General features: G+C 40.1%; 1 protein-coding gene across 6 annotated transcripts in view; it reads left to right on the top strand.

Moving 5' to 3' along the window:
* lef1 (lymphoid enhancer-binding factor 1) overlaps window positions 1-26,257 on the top strand; it is a 47,436-nt gene that overhangs the window by 5,642 nt on the left and 15,537 nt on the right. For 3 of the 6 annotated variants that reach the window (XM_065295364.2, XM_065295362.2, XM_065295366.2), the window contains exons 4-5: window positions 19,980-20,112; window positions 24,939-25,029. In XM_065295364.2, coding sequence (XP_065151436.2) covers window positions 19,980-20,112; window positions 24,939-25,029 — 224 coding nt within the window. Of the gene's footprint in view, window positions 1-19,979; window positions 20,113-24,935; window positions 25,030-26,257 lie in introns of all 6 variants that reach the window. The other 3 variants (XM_065295361.2, XM_065295363.2, XM_065295365.2) reach the window with 1 other exon arrangement.

Here is a 26,257-nt window from a genome sequence, read left to right as displayed (position 1 = left end):
CTGTATTTCATTATTTTTTGGTAGGTTTTGCTCTCATGTTGCTCAACAGCTACTGTAGGAGCTGCTGTCCATGATCTGCATTTACACCATTTGGCCTCTGGCGTTGAGACTAGGGAAGAGCCAATCCAGTATACACGCTCGCAGTCCCACACTCGCTTTGCTTTGATGTGGGATGTGACGGATCTTCTGCTTGGCGTGGACATGCCACAGAATCACAAACCCCACCAAACCCTGGCTTTACCTAAAGAGATTTTACGCAGCTGGGTCTCCAACTCGCCATCTGTGGCATTCAAGTAAACCACATTTCCCAGCAGCCCTCGCTCCTTGCTTGCATTTCGCATACCTTGCACTTTCGTGTGCTGGTTTCCTTGCAACTATTCAAGTGTTGTTTGTTTCTCGTCCCAAATTAACCTCATTTACATCATAAACAGCACTAGTAGCGTTTTCCCCATATGGCTACCAGTGATATTAGTGTATGCTTTTAACATATAACCTTCAAATAAAGAAAAAGCACCCCACACATGGCCGATAAGGAGTGGCTGTATCATCTGCTGTGCAGGTCTGAGCACCAGCGTGGCCTAGACCTCGCACGTTTCGGCAGCCCACGTCCCTTTGAAGTGTTCTGGTACAGACCCAGGGTTTTTAAACAGAGGGTTATTGATACTCTGTTTACATCGACCGGTTACCACAGCCATATTGAATCCATGTGTCGGACTTGCTGGGAAAAAGGCTGGCAGTGTTGTTTGGTAATTTGAAATGGTTTGGCAGCGTTCGCCATTTCTGCCCCCAGAATGGCAACGTTTTAATCTGTTTGGCGACCATAGAAAGATGATGATGTCATAAAGTTCAATGAAATCGTGCATGAGGAACATCTAAATCAAATTTTATCTGCCTGTGTGCAAACAAGCAATGAAGCTGTTTATTTATCTTTGCCCTGCCAGTCTTTCATAGCACATGGATATTTGTAAGATATTTCAGACTCTTTATTGCTCCGCTATGTTGCAGCACCTGTTGAGGGGATTCTGAGGCCAGATGCAAGTGAAATGCAATGTTGTGTTGTGTCTTTGCGCCACAGTTGTCATCACTCGGGTGCATGTTGTGTCTTTGGGCCCAGCTGTGACCTCAGTCACCCTCCAACGGTGCAGTTTTTATTTTGATAATAGTAGCAGACCTTCATGTTAAGGTTGTTTATCTTTATTGGCTTCTTAATGTAGTTTTTTATTTTTCTTACTACTTTTTATTGAACGTTTGTGTTTATCCCAAGGGGCAACCTTCTGATCTCTATCGTGAAGCCAACACGGAGGCGACTTAAATTGACTGGCCGCTAAAGACTGGCTCTAAAAGGGAGTCAATCCCTATAGACCCCCTTATTAAAATGGCCAACTTTACAGAAGAAATAAATGTGTTTACAGCCTGGTACAAAAAGTGTCTATATAGTATATTTTGCCATTCATGACAACTGTGAGAGGGTAGATTTTTTTGTATCTCATCTGTTTAAATTGTTAACCCTTAAAGGATTAGGCCATTTTTCTTTAAAAAAAAAATCCAGATATTTACTCTCCACCATGTCATCCAAAATGTTGATGTCTTTCTTTGTTCAGTCGAGAAGAAATTATGTTTTTTTGATGAAAACATTCCAGGATTTTTTTCATTTTAATGGACTTTAATAGACCCCAACACTTAACAGTTTTAATGCAGTTTAAAATTGCAGTTTCAAAGGACTCTAAACTATCTCAAACGAGGCACAAGGGTCTTACCTAGCGAAACGATTGTAATTTTTGACAAGAAAAATAAAAAATATGGACTTTTAAACCACAACTTCTCGTCTATCTCCGGTCCTGTGACGCGCCAGTGCGACCTCATCTAATTGCGTAATGACGTCGAAAGGTCACGTGTTACATATATGAAACGCACATTTGCGGACCATTTTAAACAATAAACTGACACAAAGACATTAATTAGTATCATTCGACATACAACAACGTGGGAACGGTCCTCTTTCTCCACACTCGTAAACACTGGGGAGTAGTTTCGCATACATCATTCGTGACCTCTTGACGTAATGACGTATTGCGTGAGGTCGCGCTGGCGCATCACAGAACCGGAGATAGACGAGAAGTTGTGGTTTAAAAGTGCATATTTTGTATTTTTCTTGCCAAAAATGACAATCGTTTCGCTAGATAAGACCCTTATGCCTCATTTGGGATCGCTTAGAGTCCTTTGAAACTCCGTTGAAAAAACTGTTAAGTGTTGGGGTCCATTAAAGTCCATTTAAAATGAGAAAAATCCTGGAATGTTTTCCTCAAAAAACATAATTTCTTCTCGACTGAACAAAGAAAGACATCAACATTTTGGATGACATGGTGGTGAGTAAATTATATGGATTTTTATTTTAAGAAAATGGACTAATCCCTTAAAGTTCTGCATAATTGGAGGGGGCACTTGAGAGAAGGGTGAAGTGTCACTACTGTCAAGCCAGGCGGGCTTGGTTTTAGCAAACAGCCACTTCAGCTTCACCAACGTCCTGCCTCTTTATCAATTTTCGGTTATACAAGAGTGATACGCGGTGCCAAGATGGCGACGGCAGGCCCCGCGAACTATTGGCTTCTAAAAAGCTCTTCACAAACCTATGGGTGACGTCACCCATATTTTTTACAGTCTATGGTTTATCCTTCATTCATCAAACATCACCAACTAATTCACTCTGCTAGTATGAGGGATGTTCGGAAGTTGGGATTTTCGGCTAAAATCCGTAGTTTATGTTGTAGACGTGTAAAGACGCAAACGTTGTTGCCTCAAGGAACTCATTGATGTTGTAAAGTGTCGAGGATTAAAAACTCATGTTTGCATGCATGCCTGCACTCAGCTCTACTCTGAACTTCACATGCACTGCTTTTTTCTGGCCGATCAATAGAGTCTCTGTGCCACTAGGTTGTGCCACTTTTTTCGAAGCTCATTATTTTTTTGTCGGGCTGTTTGCGTGTGGGGTGTAAAAGAGCTTCACATGCTCCGTGGATCAGACGGTGCTGAAATATTCATGCTCCCCGGTGTAGGAGTTTGGTAAAGGGCTTCTCTGAGTTGCAGTACAAAAGATGGCTCGCCACCAGGCTTTATTAGTTAGGCTGTTTAATGGTTATATGAATGCCGACTCACACATGCTCCTCCTTCTGTGGTGCACATCAAACCGTCCCGTTGCTTCCAACCATTCCAGCTCATTCGGAATTCTCTCCCTCTGTCTCTGATTCAGTCATTCAGTCAATTTACAGAGGACGGGATTAGGGGGGGCTTGGCTATCAGCTCTTTTTGTGTGGTCCCGGTCATAAAAAACACCCTGTTCTTTGAATGCAAAAACAGCCTGTCTTTAATTTTTGGGGAAACTCGTAAAAGTTTGCCGCTCCTTTCATATCTGCCGCGGAATTGAAAACAAATGCTCCCTTTTTCGCTTGCCTTTGAACTGCCCAATTATGGAGTTGTGAAAATAAAAATCACTCCGTCAATCGCTCTTTTCTTAACTCTTTCCTTTTCTGTCTTTCTCTAACTTTCTCCCTGTCTATTCTTTTGTGCATAAGGTGTGTGTGTTGGGGATCAGTGATGTCAAAGTCAAAACCAAGAGCATTAAGAAAACTGGCGAAATGCAATCCAGCTGCAATCCGACATGACGTCGGAAAACGAGGGCTGTGGAGCAGAGAGCTACGGCGTATTCCCAGGGCGCACAACTGCTCGCGGCCTTGGCTTTGATCTCTTCAAAGCCTTCTGCCTCCTGTTAGATGAAGAGTCTTGGCTTTCTTTCGTGTGCGCTGGAGAGAGCGAGCAAGTGAGCGAGAAAGGGAGTGAGTGAGTGAGAGGAATTATAGGGGGTTGTTGTGTGCGTAAAAAAGAATGAGAGAAAGAGAGAATAAAGGAATTTATAAAGAAAGTGACATGCAGAAAGATGTTATTTTTTATTTATGGGTCAAAATTGATCAGATTGTGAGAATAATTACGCAAAATTCCCCGGATTTTGTTACCTTCTCCGTTTCTGAGGTCAGAATCCTGACTAAAGGGGAACCAGGGAGGGGCGAGTGGGGGGGCGACGGAGACAGGGGAGGTGGTGTTGAAAGGCAGGCTGCCCTGTTGCCATCCAGCAGAGCAGAAAATGGGAGCACAATGCAGTGATTACCCTTGCAGATGTCCCCATATTTATGTCTGCAATGTTTTGGTGGCGTAGGCGGTGGGATTGCTACGGATCTAATGAGGCCCCTGTATTGTCATGAAGCGTGTGCCCGGTTCTGCCCCCTTTGCAACCCCAGCACGCCCCAGCCTTTGGTCTTTCCCACGTGAGACTGTAACGCAGATACCATCCCGTCCCAGGTGGTGCATTTGTGAAAGATACACAGTTACTTAACATGTAGATGAATAGATGCACGTGGTCAATTGTTGTTAGTTTTTCATTAGTGGTATCTGATATCTGGAGAGCAGCATTGGCTAATCACGATGTAACGTATATTTAAACAATTTGATGTCATTTTAACTTTTTGGTTTTAAATTAAAGAAAACGTCTGTCTCTTTGCCTTACCCTGATTTACAATGGTAAGATTATTATAATATTTATTTATTTGGTCATTTATTTGATCGATATTACTTTAATGAGATCGACACAGTACAGGGTGAAGAGAGGTGTTTGGGATTGGCAAAGGACCTCGAGCTGGGTCACCAAAAGTGCGTATGCACTATATGCTAGAGCACTGCCCACTTGAGCTATGAGGTAGTATTTTTGACTATAACTCCTGTAAAGATGACTATGTAAAGTACCTTGCAATTCTATTTTAATCCGAGGGGGTAGGGGTGGGCGGTAAACCGGTAGAGATTTTGGACTATCGTCTCTATCGAGGTTACGCGCCCACGTCACGCTCCTGTGGGCGTGGTCACGAAAACGTAACGTTTGTATGCGTATTTAATAACTTTTAAAACAAGTTATTTTAAGCCATTGAAACACAAACAACAGATCTATATGCGTGCGCTCTTTCTGTCTGTGAGGAGCGCGCAAGTCGCGCAACCGCTGCTCTTTCTGTCTGTGAGGAGCGTGCAAGTCGCGCAACCGCTGCTGGTTAAGCTTGTGAACATTTTTCCGCTTTGTTGGCCTTAAATACATATAAGCGTCAAAATTCCCGTCTTTGCAAGTATCCTCATGAACACGACCATTTAGGGCTTAAGACAAAGTGAGCAACTAAAGAGAAAACGCATGTGTAACAGTATATTGGCTTAACTAGCACTTTACTGTATACGTTACATTATTAATACGCTCGCTTACACGGTTTATCCTTAGCCGCTATATTCTACTTCTTATACTATGTATTGATTTTCAGTGTTCTCCTCTACATCTACTCATGTAAAGCTGCTTTGCAACAATTAACAATTGTGAAAAGCGCTATATAAATAAAATTGAATTGAATTGAATATTGGATCCGGTCTTTGGTATTAAAGGGGAAGTTACCTAATTTTGCTCCTGTCTGTCACTCATGTTTATCAAACAGCATTGAGAGAGAATCTCTTACTGATCTTGACTAAATCACTTTTCTACCTTATAGGAGCAGTGTGTAAATTTCAGCGGCATCTAGTGGTCAGGTTGCGAATTGCAACCCACGGCTCAGTCCACTGCTCATCCCTCGCTTTTGAAACGCATAGAGAAGCTACTGTAGCCACCAACGGAAAAACATGTCATCGTCAGAGACAACTTAGTAGAAAAGTTTGTCCGTTAAGGGCTTCTGTAGAAACATGGCGGCACAAAATGGCGACTTCCACGTAAGGGGACCCTCGTGTATGTAGATAAAAACGTCTCATTCTAAGGTAATAAAAACATAATGGTTCAGTTTAAAAAGGTCTTTATACACCCCTGATAATGTAGTTTTGTATATTACTTTGCATTTCTGTCAAGAAATCCTTCTAAAAATTACACACTGCACCTTTAAATTAAAAAATACATACATGCATACATAATTATTTATTATCATTCCATTATTATTGACTGTTATAATAGAAAAACCTTATTAAAACATAAAAACTCTACCGTGATACATATCGTTATCATGATATAAAATGAATCATATCGTGATAGAAGATTTTTGTCTTATCGCCCACCCCTACGAGGGGGTGATGGAGGCAAAAATTCACTGAATGCAAATAAGACTTTTATTACTAAAATAAAACAAAATTTTATGTTATACTAAAAATCCGCCATCTATCAATATCTTGCTTGTACGCTTAACCCTCAATGTGCTAATGTTTATCCCATAATCGCGGTTTGGGAGCCGCAGCCATTACGAGTGCACCGTCATGTCGGCTCATTGTTAATAAGGTTCATCAAACAAATTGACTGCTCTGCGCCTTTGATCTGATCTTTCATCTTTGAATCTGGCATTCTGCACGGCCGTTACTGATCTCCACAGGCCCGCATTGTGATGTTTTTTCGCTATCGCTAATTGATTTGAACCCATGTGGAGTGTGTTCATTTATCACTGAAGTGCCCTTCTCAGATGTACGGGCTATCAGATATGAGACCGCATATCCAAATGGACTCTAAAAGGGGTTTGCTGTATTTTTAGGATCTGCTTTTATTCATCCAAGCATCTCTCTCTCGCGCTCGCTCGCTAATGTTAGTCCTGAGGAGAGTAGCACTTTTGTTTGCTCGTCTTGCTTGTTTGATGCTAGATGATGAAACTTATAAAAATACTCGGCAAGAACGCAGAGTTCGTCTCTGCCTCGTACAATCTTTTCTCTGCCTCTCTCAGATGGTTATTAACTGCATCCTTGCCTCCCAGAGGAAGTGCATGTGTAATAAGGAGATGAAAATTTACAGCTTTGTTCGGAACCGAAGCGCTGAGGGTGGGCCCGTGTTATGTCTAGGACGGCAAACGTGGGCAGAGGCGATCTGTCGTTTTTGGTTGTTCAGGGAAGGACAGAGATTTTTACATGGAAGTTTTGGAGCGAACTTACAAATGATCCAGCATGTGTGAGTGTTTTATACAGCACCAGGTGTAGTTTTGCATCATAATGTCCCACTGATGATGTCAAAATTGCAGGATGACATTAGGTCGATAAACAAAATCAAATTATGTTTTTCCATTTTTTTTTGTTTTTTTAAATGTAACTTGCCTGTTAGACGGGTGGATATTTCATACAAAGTTATAGGGGTGGTTTCCCGGACAGGGATTATCTTGATCCAGGACTAGACCTTAGTTTAGACCTTAGTAAATATAACTAGTTGTAACAAACATGCCTTATTAAAAACAAAGCAAAGGTCACTGATGTATTTTAATAAATGTCTGTACAAGTTGTTTTCAGTTTGGACCGCTCTTACATTTTTTTTAGTCTAGGACTAGTCTAATCCCTGTCTGGGAAACCCCCCTTTTTGATGATGGCACACAATTTGATCATATTTCAGGGTTATTGACATTGCTTTGCTCATCCAATGATGTTGTGACGTGTTCATGATCTCATGTCAGTTCAAACATCAATTCAGAATTTCTTGGAAGTTTCGTCAACAGTGCGCATCATCTATATTTAAGTTTCTATTTGTCTAAATGACATTTAACGCACAAAGCGCAATGGCCTTTGCTCAATGGCCGCAGGGTTCGGCTAATTTAGTGAATGTCAAACAAAAGCCATTTTTCTTTTCGTCAGACCTGATCTTGGCCCTGTTCCCGCTCCTGTCCCATTATCTCCGAGTTAAATCGCACAAAGTCTGGAAAACAAAGACCTCGTGCACGTTTACATACCCCGCCGCTCCGTCTAGCCGTGTTTGAACACGGCCGAAGTTTTGTTTGCTTTAGCCGGGACAATAGTCACAAAAACTCCTTCAAAAGTTTGGAACGGGGGGAGGTGCCGTCCTGTGTGTGAGCCGGCTCTCGAGGGCTTGTTGAAGTGTTCCCCTACTTGTGTGTAGTCGGGGAGAAGTCATTTTGTTCACTGGGGGGATTATTGTGCGAATGTGTGCATTCTCATACTGAAGGTTTTCGGTGACTGATGGTAAATTGAAAAGCAGTTGTGTTGAGGTTAACTAGCTAATTCCCTAACAATGTGGGAAGGACACATTTATACCAGTGGTTTGTTCGTAATGCGGCATTGTCCTACAAACAGAACAGTGATACAAAAGCTTTGTGTGACAAAAGAGCGAAGATTTACGGTTGTTGCGATTGATCCTTCAGGCTTATTGAGACATTTTCTGTCTTTTAATAAGACTGAAGGATCTAATGAATAAGATTTTGAAGCATCATTTTGTACTTTTGGGGTAAAAAAAAGTTTTTAACTGTTAACTGATTTTGTTTCTAAGAATGCAAAAGTACAAAAGTTTTATTTGTTTTTTTGTTTGACTATCTTGTTTGTTTCAAAATGTTACCAATTGGGCTGTGTATCAGCAAGAATTTCAGCGATATGATACATGTCCCGATACAATGGTTTTTATAGGATACAATGTGATATGCTGCGGTACTGTTAGCCTGGCAATATACTGTGATATTTCCTATTTTGGGAATAGGATATAATTTTAGGAAAGATGTCCATCATATGCAAACTTTAGCCAAAAAATATTTAACTTGTCTGAAACTGTGAGTGAGTTAACTCTTTCACCGCCAGCGTTTTTAAAAAAAAGTTGCCAGCCAGCGCCAGCGTTTTTCATGATTTTCACCAACGTTTAATGCCTTCCAGAAAATGTTCTTCTTTAAATATATAAACATACACTATACCAAATGAAAGAACAGACCCTCTGCTTTCAAACAAAAAAAAAAAACGTTTCATCCTACCTTCAGTGGTTCTTTTGTAATCAGCTTTTGAATATGGGTAGGTTTCTGCAAAAACACCACATTTTGAGCAAAAAGCAGAGATAATTCCATTTTTGTGACGGACTTTTCATAGAGATCCCATTCAGAGCGATCTTTAAAACAGACACGGACATGCAGCCGCTTGCCATAGGGCAATACTTCCGGGTTTAAAAAGTTGCGGAAGGGCGCCACCTGGTGGATAATAGCGGTATTGTGGAAAGACAGAAAATCTCGTCATTGGCGGGGAAGCGTTTTCTCTTAATTGACGAGATATCTCGTCAATGGCGGTGAAAGAGTTAAGAGCCGACCCGGACTTTAAATACTTAAAAGTTGGACTTGGACCCATGCAGAACCCCATGTCATAAATCTAATACCCAAACAGCTATTTTTTTATAGCTGGACCAGGTTGGCACATATTACACCACACATTGCTATTAAATCAGTAAACACGTTTTGCAAGTTCGCTGAAATTGATGCATACAATCCATATCCGAAGTAATTAAACTGATCATTTGAAACAGGTCCTCTACGGGTCCCGGGTCCTCCGTAAAAACCTTTACTTCCTGTCACTCTGGAAGTTTAGATAGCGCTATCTAGCGGTCAGGATGTAAACTGAAAATAAAACAACTGCCGTGAATCTTATATGAAAAAAATCGATACAATATTGGCAAGCAAAATATCCCGATACACGCGTGTTTGGATGTTTCTTACACCCGTAAGTACCAAGACCAGTTACAAAACAAGAGAAAACAAAGGTTTTATTTGGTCGTTTAACTATCATCAGTTTAAAAGAAAGAACAAAAGTAGTTTGTATTCGTAATTGGTATCGGATTAATAAGAAGATATTACTTCTAACAATCGGTTATAAGTATCGGCTGAGAAGTTTTATATTGGTGCATCTCTAATTATCCAGATGTGCATTTTGCAGATGCTTTTATACATTTTATCATCATCTTGGTTAACTGGGAATCAAACCCATGACATTCGCAACTACAGGAACCTCGTTTACTTAAAGGATCTTTAAAGAGCACCTATTATAGATTCACAATTTTACATTTCCTATGTTGTGTAAGTACATATGCAAAGTAAACGTATCCAACATAAACAACGTGTAAACGATATGCAAAGGTACAAAGCCAAAAGTAAACAATGACGTGAGTTATCATCTCCAACTTAAATGTCTTTTCTTGGAGTACAACAAACACGGATTGTAGGCAACAGTTTACTTGACATGAACACGGCGGTAATTTTCATAATTCCACTCGCTTCTGACTCTTGGCTTGTAAGTCGCCCATGTTTTCATTTTTTAAGAATTTACTACTGTTTAAAACATGATTCAAACACGAGTTTTGTGCAGTGTAGAGTAGTGCTTGTTGTTTCTTGTTTTTTTTTTTTGTACGATCACAAATGCAGACATTGTTTTGTGTTTTAGTATCCTTACCTTACCAAGGTAATTGTTATGTTCTGTTCAAGCCGCACTGACAAAGTTGATCGATCAGCTTGGTCATCATCTGCATTTTCTGGATCAGATTTGGCTCATATTGATAAGGTAGTAAAGACGATATTAAGTCTTTGCATCAGGAGCTAATCTTTCAAACATGGTAAGGAGCGTCACATTTCAGGCTGATGATAGAGGTATTCAGGCCAATCACAACATAATGCTTAGCTGGCCAATCAGAGCACACCACGCTTATTTATACCATAAACCAAAAAATTACATTACACCAACTACACCAAATAAAGTTGTTTTTAGCAATATAATAGGGGCTCTTTAAAAGAAGCACCCAAGCCATATCAAGTGATCAGAATATAATTTTTTTAGTTTTGTATCCTTATCCACGTTTTCTTCAGAATCAAGTTTATTACAAACTTCTATGAGTTCGAGTGCTGCATTTGGTTTATTTAGGGTTCTCATATAGGGTTTGTGGGTAACCAACGTATTGTCATGATGGTCGCAAGATCGAAATAAGATGCAGATGTTGTATTGTAACTGAGACCTTGATGTTCTCCAGCCATGCCGATGTTTATACAGTGCTCGGAGCAGAAAGCCACATCTTCTGCTATGCAAATGAGCTTTCTATGTAGAATACTCTCTCTTTTTTTATCCTCCCCCCCTACTCTGCTTTCTTCTCATCTCAATCCTCAACTCTGGGAAGCTCTGGCTTTGTTGCTGCGTGTGAAACTAGGTCACTACCCAACATCATCTAAACCACCTCCGTTCACCGCCGCCTGGTCCGTCTTATCTTGCAGGTACGGTTTGAAAGCTAACGTACATGCGTGTACCACCTTGTCACAGCTTTACTCAAATATTAACCTGATACCTGCAGAGATGGAACGGGAGGGAGGAGATTGTTGCACCTCTCCATCACAAGGACCCCCATAGGGTTCATTCTCCCCTCACTGCAAGTTCCTCCCAAATCCATAGTGACACTCATTTGCACGCTGTATACCTGTGTGAATGTGCCGATAACATGTGCATCCTACTGTAAAACTCTAGTCGCCTGCTTTGAATCAGTCATCACTTACTTGCGCTTACTCTCTCTCATTTTTTATTATAGCCTTATTTTCTTAAAAACCATTGTGCTTGTCCTTGCAAAATACACTTCCATGATTACTAGGGCATTGCTATTATGTTCATTTTGTTATTATTGCATTTTGCATGCACTTGCATTTAAAGTGACCTGCAGTGCATTAAAGGTACAAACCAATGAATCGTGCACCCAGCATGTATTGTAGTTGGCAGTGCAATTATGTCTGCATTTCGGCCTTCCAGAAATAACCAAGTGGGATCCAGGGCTGGCTCAGAATGAAAGGAAGAAATAAATATTCATTCATATGCTTTCTGAAACCACAGCACACTTTCGACAACGCACGTAACGGCGTAATGTGTGCATGGCGGGTGCGTTTGGTCAATGGGGGCGCCGATGCCTGCTGGATGGTCGTCTTTGGCAGGAATGCATGACCTTTCGATGGTACTTTGAAGTGACCAGGCCTGCTGCGATAAATGAGCCAGGCATAAGCAGTGAGGTTGAACGTGCTGCGGGATATCGAGGGTCTCTGCCAAACCCTTACAGTAGCTAGCTGGTAAGTCAGACGACCAATCAGAAATGTAAACGCAATCTGTCAGGTGCCACCACAACCCAGATCTCTTTTGAAAGATCTCAGCTGAAATCTTTTTTTAGTATGTTAAGGTTTTTAAAAGTGCATCGTCAGCTTATTGTACTGTTTTTGGGCTTGTTTGATGGTTTGTGTCTGCATTGCATGTGCTGGTGATGTGGTTTTCTGGTGTTCATGGGAGAGATGTTTGATGTTTTGCTTTTGTGTTTGCCAATAAGAGATCCACCTGTGCTGCTGTCAAAGTTTAAAGGTGTGGCAAATTTTAACTTTTTGAGATTTGAGAATTACAAAAATTTCAGTGGCTACATTTATTCCAAAACATTTTTGGTAATGCTGTGCTTCCTCGTGCAAATTATTTCTTTATAATATCGTAAAGATTCTGGCGTATAGGCTTTGTTTTTAATATTATTATTTTAAAGATTTGTTTAATTTGTATTGTTAATCATTTATAACACAACAAAACAAATGAAAAATAAACTATAAATTTAACTTAAAAATAAAACGAATAAAGGTAACAATTTTCTACCTTTTACATTTATTTTACACACACACACACATGCACAAACACATTTATCTCAATGGCAAAAAGCGTCTCATTAACTCTGAAATCCTATATATTAGGTAATTTATACATGTATATTTATTTATAAATATATATATTCCTTTTAAATAAATTGCTTGATAGTTACATGATTTTAAACTTTGAAATGGTGCAAAACATGGAAGTAGGGGATTGCCTAGTAAAGCAACATTAGCTCCGCCCACTTCCGGCCTTATGCTGCGTTCACACCAGCCGCGGTAGAGGCATCAAGCGCGAGTGATTTCAAAGTTAAGTCAATGTAAAGACGCGTTTACGCGCATCTGGAGATCTCGTGGCACGAATGAGGCGTTTAGCGCGACACTGTAGACGCAAATCCGCCTTATTCATGCATCTAGTTTGTGCGAATAATGCACATTTGAACTTTGCCGCGGGAAACGCGCGATTTCAAAAATCTGAACTTTGGTGGAAAATTGCGCCACCTTAACCAATCAGGAGCTTGCTCTAGTAGTGATGTGATTACAGGAAGCAAGCGGAGTCGCAGAAGCCCCTCCCATGACGCAAATTTCCACGTGAATGTCTCGAAAGACTAGGATTTCACGTGCGTCTTTCACACGCAAATAAAGCGAATAAACTTAAAATGTTCAAGTGGCCAACAATGCGAAAATATCGCATTTTGCCGTGTCTTGTGTGAATGCACAGTCAGACTGTTACGCTGCCGCCGTTATCGTCAGACTGTCATGAAGTATGGTTCTGCGTTTTTGCAGTTGGTTAGTATTGCATATTTTTTGTGTAGTGTTTATTTTCTTCTTTGTTTTGAGTTTTGTTTAGAATTTTTTGTTAGTTTAGCTTTTGAGGCGGTTTCACAAACCGGGATTATAGACTAGTCCTAGACTCAAATTAATGTAGGAGCTGTCCAAACTGAAAACAACTTGCACTTACATATCTTAAAATACATCATTGCCCTTTGTTTTGCCTTAAAATGCACAGAAGTAATGTTTTTAATAAGTCATGTTTGTTATATTTCCTAATTAAACTAAGCCCTAGTCCTGGTTTAAGATAATCCCTGTCCAGGAAACCACTCCTTTATACTTCACCTTATTCTGTGGTGTGTGTGTGATGCCTACATGATCAAACACCAACCTTAACAGTGCTTTTAAAAAGACTGCAGAGCATCACAAGAAAATAGGGTGGGGATGTCTCACTTTAAAGCCCTAAGGCCAGGCTTTCCTTCATTCGTTCCCCCTCATCTCCCCATCCCCATCTATTCCTCTCTTCATTCCCTTGTTCATCATTACCTCGGGCGTGTGACATGTGCCACCAGAGCTCTTCATTAATTGGGTTTGGTTACATTAAGCCCCAGAGCCAACAGACCATCCTGCCAATATCACATTCCACTTATAACACGTCACTCCAGACTTGGTCTTTAAGTTGTTTGTACTTGGGTTGCTCACTTACTGGGGCTTTATGGGAGCCGATATATCCAATTGAGTGGGCCGTGTGTGTGTGTTCACCTTTTGTTATTTGAAGGTCACGCATTCTTACGGCTATGAGTACGAACACCTGGTCTTTCCTTGGAGGGTGTGTGGGGCGAGAACTGTTTTGGCCAGTAATGCTGGGTGTGTTTCTATTCAGCACTGAATCGTCTTTTGTGGAATGTTAAAATATAAAGCAAATCGTCTTTTACAATTTTTCTTTTCTCGTCTTTTATAGCATACTCAGATTTTTCTGTATTGGCCATTTTAAAGGTATGTTCCAGGTTTGACACTTGAGACATAATGTTGATTGACCAACATGGAAATTATTAGCGATGCCTTTAACTTTAATTATCATTTTGCTTTAAAAAAAAATTAAATCAAGTACAGGCTGCCAAAATCTGAATATCCAATCTTTAAAATGTTATGTTTCTTTAATGAGCAAGATGGATCTTTTACTATAAATTCAAACCATATGATATGTTTTAACTTGCATACGCATGCATTCATTCTTTAATTTTCATTCTCTCTTGCTTTCGCTCTTTTCTGTATATTGGATTTTGTATCTGTCATTGGTACTTAAGTTTCCGACTCCCTGAATGTTTGCAATACACCTCACAATCTTTTACTCAGTGGTTTTATTGTAGCTGGAGGCGCGAGGAGTCCTCATTGCATATAAATTACAGTAGAAGGGAACAGATTATTATAAAGTCCCCCCACCACAGAAATGAGATAATTGAGTGGATGACAAAGGGCGGGAGGTGCGAGGAAAACATTTGTGGGGTAACGTCAGCAGTGTTATGAAAGTGTGGAATGGAGGCAGTCGTGAGTCGTGCTGGCAGATAGTTGAAGTTAAACTGCATTAACAAAACATTAAATGTATTTTTTTAAATACGTTACTGCTTTCGTCACGCACGATTCGTTACTTTGCAATGTCCATAAGAAACTTATGTATTATGATTTTTAACTGATGTCACCAACTTTCAACGAATAAGACTCGTTTATGTCCTCTTTATATTCTCTTCTGTTTAAAAACTTTAAAATTAAAAACAAAACAAAAATAAAATTGAAAATGCAATTTGTTTTTCAATCTGTACTGTTAAATGTGTAACATTTAAACACTCAAAAAATATTTGTTGGTTCAACTTAAAGTAAGTTGCCTGGTTGCTTAAAGGACAACACCACAGTTTTTCTATATTTTACTATGTTCTTACCTCAACTTAGATAAATTAATACATACCTATCTTTTTTCAATGCGTCACTTAATCTTTGTACAGCGCGTCATGAATGTGTTAGCATTTAGCCTAGCCCCATTCATTCCTTAGGATCCAAACAGGAATTAATTTAGAAACCACCAAACACTTCAATGTTTTCCCTATTTAAAGACTGTTACATGAGTAGTTACAAGAGTAAGTATGGTCGCACAAAATAAAACGCGAATAGAACTATATTTTATCTCAACTTAGTTTGTAGCACCTCAACCTCGGCGCACAGTAACATCATCACTCCTGACTACCCCCCTTGCTCAAACTTTCGGCAATATTACTGCACCCGAGGTCGAAGTGCTGCAAACTAAGTGCTCTTCCGCCATAGTTCTCATTTTTATCACCACGTTTTATTTTGTGCCACCATACTTACTCGTGTAACAGTCTTTAAATATCGAAAACATGGAAGTGTTTTGTGGCTTCTAAATTCATCCCTGTTTGGATCCTAAGAAGTGAATGAGGCTAAATGCTAACACATCCACGACGCGCTGTACAAAGATTAAGTGCATTGAAAAAAGATGGGTATGTATTAATTGTGTAAAAATGTAGTGTCAACTAATATTTTTAAGTTGAATTAACTCAAAATTATAAGGTAGCCAGGTAACTTACTGTTTTAACCTGTTGAGCCAACTTTTATTACTGTGTACCTTTTACTTTCTGTTTGCTGATTAGTTAAGTCGGTGTCATTTTTGAAATTACCATTTTGTCTCCAGACCAGCTGCACCCAATTGCGTCGCCTGCCGCTCTCAACCTTTCTCCCTCTCCTCTGAATTTTCTACGGGCCCTCGGCCAGCTTGCGTTCTGCACAATGAAATTCTTTTTAAAACCACATCTGACGGGCTCGAGAGGCAGGCTTGGCCAGACCTGCTTATAAAAATCTAAATGGACATGCTTCTTTTCAATTGGCACCGCCTCTCTGCAAATATGAATAGAAAGACCTAAGCCTATTATTTTTCTAAATAATAAAAAAAAGAGTAGGGGTGGGTGGAGGGGTATATGTCGGTGCTATATCATGCCTGTGAAAATCTGTCCCCTGTGAGATCTTGGGGATAATTCACCATGGCACCATCTGACCTGGTTCCTGTGGTCACTCAGGGTGTCCCGCCACTTCCTGCTCGGGTTGGGCGAAAGTGTTTTTAGTTTAATACGCTGGGTAGGGAACCGGGTGGCGCGGCTTGTACCACCTGGAAAGCTTTGAATGGCCTTGAGTGGTGGTGGAAACTGGCTGAGTGACTTATTTAAGACTACGGTAAGCCAAAAGAGCCAAACCCCTCCCTTGTATTTTTAATTTGAAATTTATTTCCTTGTTTCTCTTCCAAAAATTGAACGCATTTTGAGGTTGTGAAAGGTTGTGCCTCGGGCCCATGTGAATTGGCACAGCAGGTTCAAGGTTCCCTGCTGGATTTTTTTTACGGGCCGCTCAGAGATGGCAGTTTATTAAGAAGTTGAGAGAAATGGGTTCTGACAGCCACAACAGAGAGACAGAAAAGAGGTTTCGATCGAATAAGATGAAACGCAAAGTGCCAGCTCCCACTATTGATGGGTGCCTTAAGTCAGGGGCTATGTACTTACACTGGAGGTGAATTATTATTATTATTATTATAATTTTTTTTTTTGCTTGTGCGCTTGTGTTGTTTTGATGTCTTGTTTTTAGTATATCATCCCCTTTTATTTTTCTCCGTTTCTTTGAGTCACAGGCTAGAGGCTTAAGTTAAAAAAAACACTATGCCTGTCTCTTATCTCGCTCCTGGTGGAAAAGCCAATAAGAGCGGAGAGGCGTAAAATGAAGGCGGGGGTGAGGATGCTATCGAGAAGCCCCGTCTTGGTGGCTATTGCCCTCGAGTCACTTTTTAGTAATGAGGGCAAACCAGGAATAAAGTTTATTTTAAGGTGGGGTAATAGTGTTTTAAAACTTGTCCAGACGAGCTATCACCTTTGACCATCTGATTTAATAGGTTCTGAAAAGTATCCATGTATAAAATCTATTTGGTTTAAGTAATCCAATTGTATGCATTTAGTTAAAGTTGCAATCCGTAACTTTTATTGATTCAAAATAAACAAAAATCAGTTACGTAAACAAACTTTTTTTATTGTCTCCTCATCCCGTTTCAGAACTATAAGCTTGTAATAATGATGAATAAGTTGAGCTGTCATGTTGGATTTCGCAGCAAATGTCAATCTTTTACGAATAAAATAATCTGCAATTACACATTTGAAACAGAGATGGCAATAGAGAGGAAAAATTACCGATTGCAGCTTTAATATAAGTCTTTGAAACTAAATAATACGTTTGTGAGAGAGAACGATTCATATGAGCTTATTTAATAATTGATCTGTATCTTTTGAATCTCACTGGGTCTTGCTTAACAAGTTGTTATACAAATTTGCTTATTCGGATAATCTGCTCTGTTAATAAAGGACCTAAGAAGAGTGTCAGTCAAACCACATATGTGGCTCGCTGTTTATTTTCCATGCATTTTTGGATCAGTTTTGGTGAAAAACCGGGTTATTTAAAAAAAAAATTATGTAAAATTTGTGGCGGCCACCATGACATCTCAGCATATGAAATGTTTTCATGTGAAAAAAGCCATTTAATTCTTTAAAAAGGAATAGTTTTCTGAATTGCTGTCATTTTCGCATCCTCATATTGTTTTAAACCTTTCTGATGAACACAAAAAAGATTTAGATGAATGATGGCAAGCACACAGCTGATTGTAACTATTGACTTCCATGGTAGGAAAAACATATTATGGAATTGCTTACCATTATTTATTAAAATGTCTTTTTTGTGTTCATCAGAAATAAATACATTTTTACAACACTGAAAAAAAATATTTATTGAATTTAATCAATTTTTTTAAGGTAAGTGGTTGCAATCAATTTATTTAAGCTACATTTAAACAAAAGTTTTATATTTTATTTAATATTTTTGTTTAAATGTAGCTTAAAAAAATTGATTGCAACCACTTACCTTAAAAAAATGGATTAAATTCAATGAATAATTTTTTTTAAGTGAAGTTTGTAACAACGTGAGGATGAGAAAATGACAAAATTAAAATCTTTGAGTGAACTACACATTTAACATCCCTATCAGTTGGGTAGTCTCTCTTGGGTGTCAAAGAGGCTGTTTACACTTGGCATTAACATGCGTTTTCGTCGATCGGATCACAAGTGGACGACGTTAATGCCAGGTGTAAACGGTGTTCAAAACATTTTGAACGCGTCCACTTTCGACCCCATTTCAACCACATCCAGAGGTAGTCGAAACCACTTTCGATCGGATCGCTTTGGAGTTGCGGAACGCAAATGTGGTTGAATGTGTTCTAACAGCCACACGCGACCTCCTTCTCTCCGCCCATTTATCTAATCTGAGGTATTAAACACACGTTTTACGTCTTTTTTTACTTCTGGTGTGAACATACGGTGAACAGCGCTATTTTTAGCCTTTCATTGATAAAACTACCGCGGGTGTTCTCTGTAGTTTCGTTTTGAAAAGGTGAAAGTTGCGCGATCCTATTTCATCAATTGCGCTAAAAATTCAGAGAAAGCTCCAACATATAAACATACAAAACACTGTGCAGCATGTATACTTGCTAAACAAGCAGCGGACTCCGACATAATATTAGTTTGCGTCCATATAAACTCATAATTACTCCCGCTCGCGTTTGAATGACAGCAGACTCGCCCACCGTCTCACAGTATTCAGGACAGAAGCGGTCGAAAGTGGACAAAAGAGACGGATTTAAATACCAGGTGTAAACGTAACGTGTCTCTCTCGTCCACTTGTGATCCGATCGATGAAAACACATCTTAATACCAAGTGTAAACAGCCCCAAAGACTCCAAAATAATCCCCCCATCCACAGACACAAACAGACGCATGCTTCCCGCCCCGTGGAAGTAGCGTGTCTGCCGAAGAAATTGCACCCCACACCTGCCTCTAACCAATTAGCCGGCTGGGAACGGCAACCTTTGCTCCCGAATTAGGACAAACTGCTCGTTCATGCCTGCGGGAGTTTTGCAGGCCATTCCTAACCTGCCTCGCCGATTCTGTGATTAATGATTCAGAGGCGTTTTTTAAAAAGTTTAAGTAACCTTTAGGGAGGCGTTAGGATAATTGTGCTCATTGTTTTTGTATGTAGTTTGACGCCCCCTACTCAAAGGGACGTTGGTACATCATCAGCAAACCATGTCAGGGAGACTTTCCCCAAATTTTTGTGTGTCTTCCACCACGTATCGTTGATCTGGCTCCTGTCAAGAGCATTGCTTTGTGAGTCAGCTCAGAGTTGCGTGTGTGTCAAGTCTACTGGTGACGTTATTAACCCTGCTTAGTTCCACCGCAGACAGCCGGAGCTCTGTAATGAACTCCCTTATTCACTGACTAATGACTCCCTTTGATCTTCAGCCCCGAGACCTCTGGTCTGCCTCTGCCCTGTGGCGCTCCCTCCCTCTCTGTTTCTCATTCTCTTCTTCTCTCACCCACGCTCTTTCTCCACCAACCCCCTTTTTCTTTTCTGACCCAAAATACTGCAGACAATCCGCATATCGGCAGCAATGTGACTGCTTGTGGCTTTGTAACAGTCGAATGCACAGCCTAGAAAAGTATAGTTTCTGATTCGCACATTGCGACAAAATGCAATGCATATCCTACATTCTCCTGTAGGGGCGTGTGCGACTTGCGTGTACCATGCACGCAGGGTTTCAAAATCCGTCGTTGCGCGTACAGTACCTTTGTGAGTCACCACTTGTTTGGTGTTTTCTAATATGGGTTTGTTGTTTGTGTCTTGCAGTCAAATAAGGTGCCGGTGGTCCAGCCATCACATGCGGTTCACCCCCTCACCCCTCTGATCACGTACAGTGATGAGCACTTCGCCCCCGGCCCGCATTCAGGCCACCACCCTCAAGACATCAACCCTAAACAAGGTAAATATATGCACACTGAACCCATACACAGTCTTCATTTCATGCAGTTATAATGCATTTAATCATTTCAATTTAAGATGGAGGAATTGGAAACTTTCATAGGGTATAGAAATAAAATATGTACTTGGACCTGATTTTAACCAGCAGAAATTGACCGAATAGTGAGCAATGTTATGGTAATTCACTGTAATGTAGAGTCTTGTCTTGAGTGGTTTATTGCTTTTATGAAATTATTAAATGGAACCAACTGCTATGTTTTGGAGAAATGGCTTGAATTTATGTTCATACGCTTGATCGCTATAGATAAACTAAGCTAAAAGTTCTCCTGGATACAAACCTATCACCACTAATTATGTTAAGGGCATGGTCTTCCTGTAAAATGAGAGTCGGAGAAGTTTTTGACCTGTGAACCAACATCCATATGCGCTGTTTCCTGCTAATGTTCACCTCTGTGATGACCAGAGGGTAAGGCCAGACAGGATGTGATGTAATCAAGCGGCAGAGATTTAAGGAACTATAAATAGTCTGAACAACGCTGTACACTATGGGGTGGTTTTCCTAACAAGTCTTAAAGGGAAAGTTCACCCAAAATTTATATTCTGTCATTTTCTTGTCCTTATGTTGTTCTGAACCTGTATGAATTTCTTTGTTCTGATGAACACAAAGGAAGATATTTTAAGGAATGTTTGTAAACAAACCGTTCATGAGCCCCATTGACTTCCTTAGTATTTTTTTCTCCTACAATGGAAATGAATGGTGCTCTTGACTGTTTACATTACTCAAAATATCTTCCTTCATTTCCTCACTTTCAGGTTGTTACAAATCTGTATACAATTCTTGGTTATGATGAACATGATGACAAAATTTCATTTTTGGGAGAACTATCCATAGATACAAGACTAGTCCCAGACTAAAATCCATATTTGAAGTGTCTAAAAGAAGTAGTCCACTTTATAGATGGGGCCCATTGACTTACCATAGTATTTTTTGTCCTACTATAAAAAGTCAATGGACCCCATCTTTAAATTGGACTACTCCTTTAACTTAAAACAGCTTGCAGTGACATAATTTAGAAAAATATCAACAGCATTGTTTTGTCTTAAGATGCACACCAGTAATGTTTTTGTGTAAGTTATGTTTGGAAAAATGTATTTAATGTCCAAATATAACCAAGGCCTAGTCCAGGAAACTGCCCATGTAAGTAGTTTGGTATGTGATCCAAAACTTTGCCATCATCCATTGTTTTCACAAACGTGCACTCACTAATACTTCAGACTATATGAGGGGAAATAAATTTTTTTTAAGCTTTCAGAGTCTTTAAAGGATAAGTCCACTTTCTTAAAGGGATAGTTTGGCCAAAAATGATATTAAACCCATGATTTACTCACCCCCAAGCTGTCGGAGTTGCATATGTCCATCGTTTTTCAGACAAACACATTTTCGGATATTTTAGAAAATGTTTTAGATCTTTCAGTTGATTAAATGTAATGTTATGGGGTCCACCCATAGTACACGTCCTTCAAGTCCAAAAAAGTGCGTCCATCCTTCACAAAATAAATCCAAACGGCTCCAGGATGATAAACAAAGGTCTTCTGAGGGTAATCCACGCGGTGTTGTTGTAGAAATATCCATATTTAAAACTTTATTAACGTAAATAAATACCTTCCGGTAGCGCCACCATCTTAGACTGCTCTGTATTCAGGAGAGAGTATTAGCGTAGTGTACGCACTTTTCTTAGTGACGTATGACAAATTCGGAGGACAGGGGCACAGAGCAGCAGCAGAGTAGCCTCCGTAGGCTGCGTAAGATGGCGGTGCTCACGGAAGGTAGTTATTTTCGTTAATAAAGTTTTAAATATGGATATTTCTACAACAACACCGTGCGGATTACCCTCAGAAGACCTTTGTTTATCATCCTGGAACCGTTTGGATTTAATTTGTGAAGGATGGACGCCCTTTTTTTGGACTTGAAGGTCGTGGACCCCATAACATTACATTTAATCAACTGAAAGATCTAAAACTTTTTCTAAAATAAACAAAAATGTGTTTGTCTGAAAAACGATGGACATATGCAACTCGGACAGCTTGGGGGTGAGTAAATCATGGGTTTAATATCATTTTTGGCCGAACTATCCCTTTAAGTTAAAATCTTGATACTTTACTCACCCCTGTGTCATCCAAAATGTTGATGTCTTTCTTTGTTCAGTCGAGAAGAAATTAAGTTTTTTTAAGGAAAATATTCCAAGGTTTTCTCAAATTAATAGACTTTATTGGACCCCAACAGTTTAAAGTTTCAATGCAGTTTAAAATTGCAGTTTCAACGCAGCATAAAAGGACTCTAAACGATCACAAACGAGGCATAAGGGTCTTATCTAGAAAAAAGATTTTTCATTTTCGGCAATCAAACTAAACTCTGCACTTTTTAACCACAACTTCTCATCTTGCACTAGCTGTGTGACGCACCAGCGCAACCTTACGTAATGCGTAAACATGTCGAAAGGTCACGCGCTACATATGTGAAACGCACACTTGTGGACCATTTAAACATTAAACTGACATGAAGACGTTAATTAGTATTATTCCACATACAATCGGGCCTCTTTCTTCACACTTGTAAGCACTGGAGCGCTAGTTTTACATACGCATTTCGTGAAGTCGCGCTGGCGCATCACACGGCTAGTGCAAGACAGTAAGTCGTGGTTTAAAAGTGTATATTTTTTATTGCCGAAAATGACTCGTTTGCTAGATAAGACCCTTTTGCCTCGTTTGGGATCGTTTAGAGCGCTTTGAAGCTGCCTTAAAACTAGGGATGCACCGAATCCAGATTTTTTAGGTTCGGCCGAATCCCGAATCCACCGTTTAAGATTCGGCCGAATCAGAAACCGAATACCGAATCCTACTCGCATTCTTATTCCATTAACACAGTAAAACACATTAATGAAGTAAACAACGTCAACAGCAGTGTATTTTTCATTTAATTTAATTTTAACTGTACATTCTGCCAGGATGACAAGTTGAAAAAACTATTTTGACAATTACCATAAGCCTATGCATAATGAAAGCGATGCGTTGCGACACGCTCGTTTTTACAATAAGCAAGCAGCTCCGCGTTGAAAACTATATTTAACTTTGGCTGCGTCCGAAACCGCATACTGTGTAGTAGGTACTGAATTAGATGAAGTACCTACTTAATTGCCGTTAAAACAGTAGGTACTGTATAGTATGAATCCTGGTAGTATGAATGAGATTCGGACGTACTACATCCGCCATCTTGCTACATCACGTGACATACGTCGTCATCACGTCATGTCATTTCAGCGCGAAAACAGCCGCGTCCCTCTTCTTCTTCGTTGGATAACTCCTCGTCCGGGGCATCATGGGATAGTGAAGCGTCCATCGTATGCACACTGCAAAATCTAACCGGAAGTAGTAGGTCATCCGGGTACTTTTCGCATACTGTTTTTCGAATACTATGTATTCGGACATACTACTCGCCTCGCCTACTGCTTTTCGCGTACTATATAGTATGTAGTAGGCGGTTTCGGACGCAGCACCTGAGTGAGAAGCTCCGCTCGTCAATGTCAGGTGTCACACGGCCGTCCAATTACAGTGGAGGAGGGGCGGGAGATTACCACAGCAACCAACCGGTTACAGCTGAAGCATCACAGCTACCGAGCGCTCGGCTGAAAAACAGCTGGAATTTGGTGTCCTCAAGGCGTTTTCAGCTGTGTTTAAAAGTTTTGGTGTGTCCAAAACCTAAGGCTCAACGAAAGAAAAAGCTCATCTCCACGTCAGCACCCGATGTGTGTAATCAACGGCCGCGTGACGTCGACCTGCGTAGCGCAAGCCTAGGGTTCGGTTCGGTGGAAAAAAAATCTAGGATTCGGCCGAATCCGAACCCCGTCAAAAAGCCCAGTATTCGGCCGAATCCGAATCCTGGATTCGGTGCATCCCTACTTAAAACTGCAATTTTAAACTGCTTTACAACTGTAAACTGTTGGGGTCCAATAAAGTCCATTAAATTGAGAAAAATCCTGGAATGTTTTCCTCAAAAAACTTAATTTCTTCTCGACTGAACAAAGAAAGACATCTGCATTTTGGATGACATGGGGGGTGAGTAAATTATTTATAAATTTTTTTTTTTAAATAAAGTGGAGTAATCCTTTAAGAGTGTGAAAGGGATTCAATCCTGTATCACTCAAATACATTATTATAGAAGAAAATGAATTGTGAACGCCATCTTATGTTGACTCTTAAAGCTTTTATTAATAAAACTTGTTATTCAGGCACACCCTAGTAGTTACAAAAATCTAATCCATGGAAATTTTAAGTATCGGTTTTGCCAATTTTCCTATAGTGGGTAATGACCGTAACCTAACCAAATCATAATTTGAGAGCCGCTACTTAGACTTTGCACTTACAGACGGCACATTTAAAAAGCCTGTGAAATGAAAAAAGTGATCAGTTTGATAAAAAAAATCATGTATTTGCACCATATGTCAATATACAGTATATCATCCATGTCCATTAGACAGTTCATTTAGCCCTGGGGTCTAGTTCCACTTTTTCCTCTAAGTTAAACCTTCATACACAAATACAATCTTAAACCTTGATGCCAATGTGTGCACGTGTACCGGCGTGTTTTTGAAGATATCAAGTACTGCAGAAAAACCAACATCTATACGCATTCATCATATTAGCAGGGTTTATTAGCACGGCTCAAAAGGTTCCTAATTTTCCTGCAGTCTACTTAAGCATTGATGCCACACTGCTGTTTTCCAGATGTGACCCTCTCTGATTTTCCTCTCTTCTTGAATCCTGAAGCAGGTATGCCCAGGCATCATCCCGGACCTGACATTCCCAATTTCTACTCCCTCTCTCCTGGGGGAGTTGGACAGATGACCCCTCCGCTGGGATGGTAAGTGCGCACGAGTAAATGGTTATCTTAAGAGAACATTCACGGTCAGCAAGCGTGAAACGAATGGCTTGGATGTATGTAGGAGATGGTTGTCTTGAATTAGAGTTGGACTACTTTTGGCTGAAAAGACCTCTGGGATGATCGACTTATAGACTGTTTGTTAGACGGACCAAACATGAACCAAATGATTTTCTTTGCCAGTTGTTTGAAAATGTGCATCACAACTTGAAGAATAAGCTGCTGCATTATAGCAAATGTGCCATCAGTAGTCAATAGATGAATACTAAGGGTGTCACGATTTCGATTTTAAATCGAAATCGATCGAAATTAAGTCACAGCTTCGAACTTCGAATTAAAAAATGGGATCGTCGATGCTGCCACGCCCCCATGTCACGTCCGGTCGGCTTGCCAAGAGAGGGAAAGAAACTCTCAGAGATGCCTTTAAAAACATCTGTCCAGCGGAACGCGATCATATTTTGAACACGAGGGATGCTACAACGCATTGAAATGCATATCATAAACAGGATTACTACCTAGTGATCTGGCTTTGGACAGAGCGCAGCTCTCTGCACCTGCGCGAGAGTGAGAGAGGCGCAAAGATGCAGCGGATTATATTTGAAACAAAAGGGATAGTTTGCCTCAGCTCGCATAACGCATAAAACTGAACAAATACATAAGGATTACTACTTTAGTTTATGTTTAGACTTCGGAAAGATGCGAGAGCGCGAGCGCGTGCACGTGAGACAGAGAGAAGCGCAGCTGCTTATGATGCTGGATTTATTTCAGATGCTATGAGTCCAAGACACGCGCATTACGTCCATGTGCATTAATGTGCGTGCAAGAAGGAATCCTCTCTCTACAAGCTCTCGCGTTAAGTGAAGCCCACAAACCCCCATGCGAGTTGTGCAATGTGCATGTTAATGTTAAACTATAATAATAATAATAAATAATGGCATATCATTTTTGTCTTAAAAAAAAATGTAAAAATCGAGAATCGGATCGAATCGTGACCTTAGAATCGAAAATGTAATCGAATCGAGGATTTGAAGAATCGTGACACCCCTAATGAATACATCAGAGGCGGGACCAGTTATGGTTTATTTCCACTTAATTTTAACCGACCCGTCTTTACCACACCATCAAAAACAAATCATACACATTCCAAACAATGCTTTCGACAGTGCCCAACAGACCCTTTTTGTTCGCATTAAATTCGATATGACGTCCA

Source organism: Paramisgurnus dabryanus, chromosome 4 (genome assembly GCF_030506205.2).
Source record: "Paramisgurnus dabryanus chromosome 4, PD_genome_1.1, whole genome shotgun sequence".
Classification (NCBI taxonomy): Eukaryota; Metazoa; Chordata; class Actinopteri; order Cypriniformes; family Cobitidae; genus Paramisgurnus; species Paramisgurnus dabryanus.
This window is presented reverse-complemented; position numbering and strand designations above follow the sequence as displayed.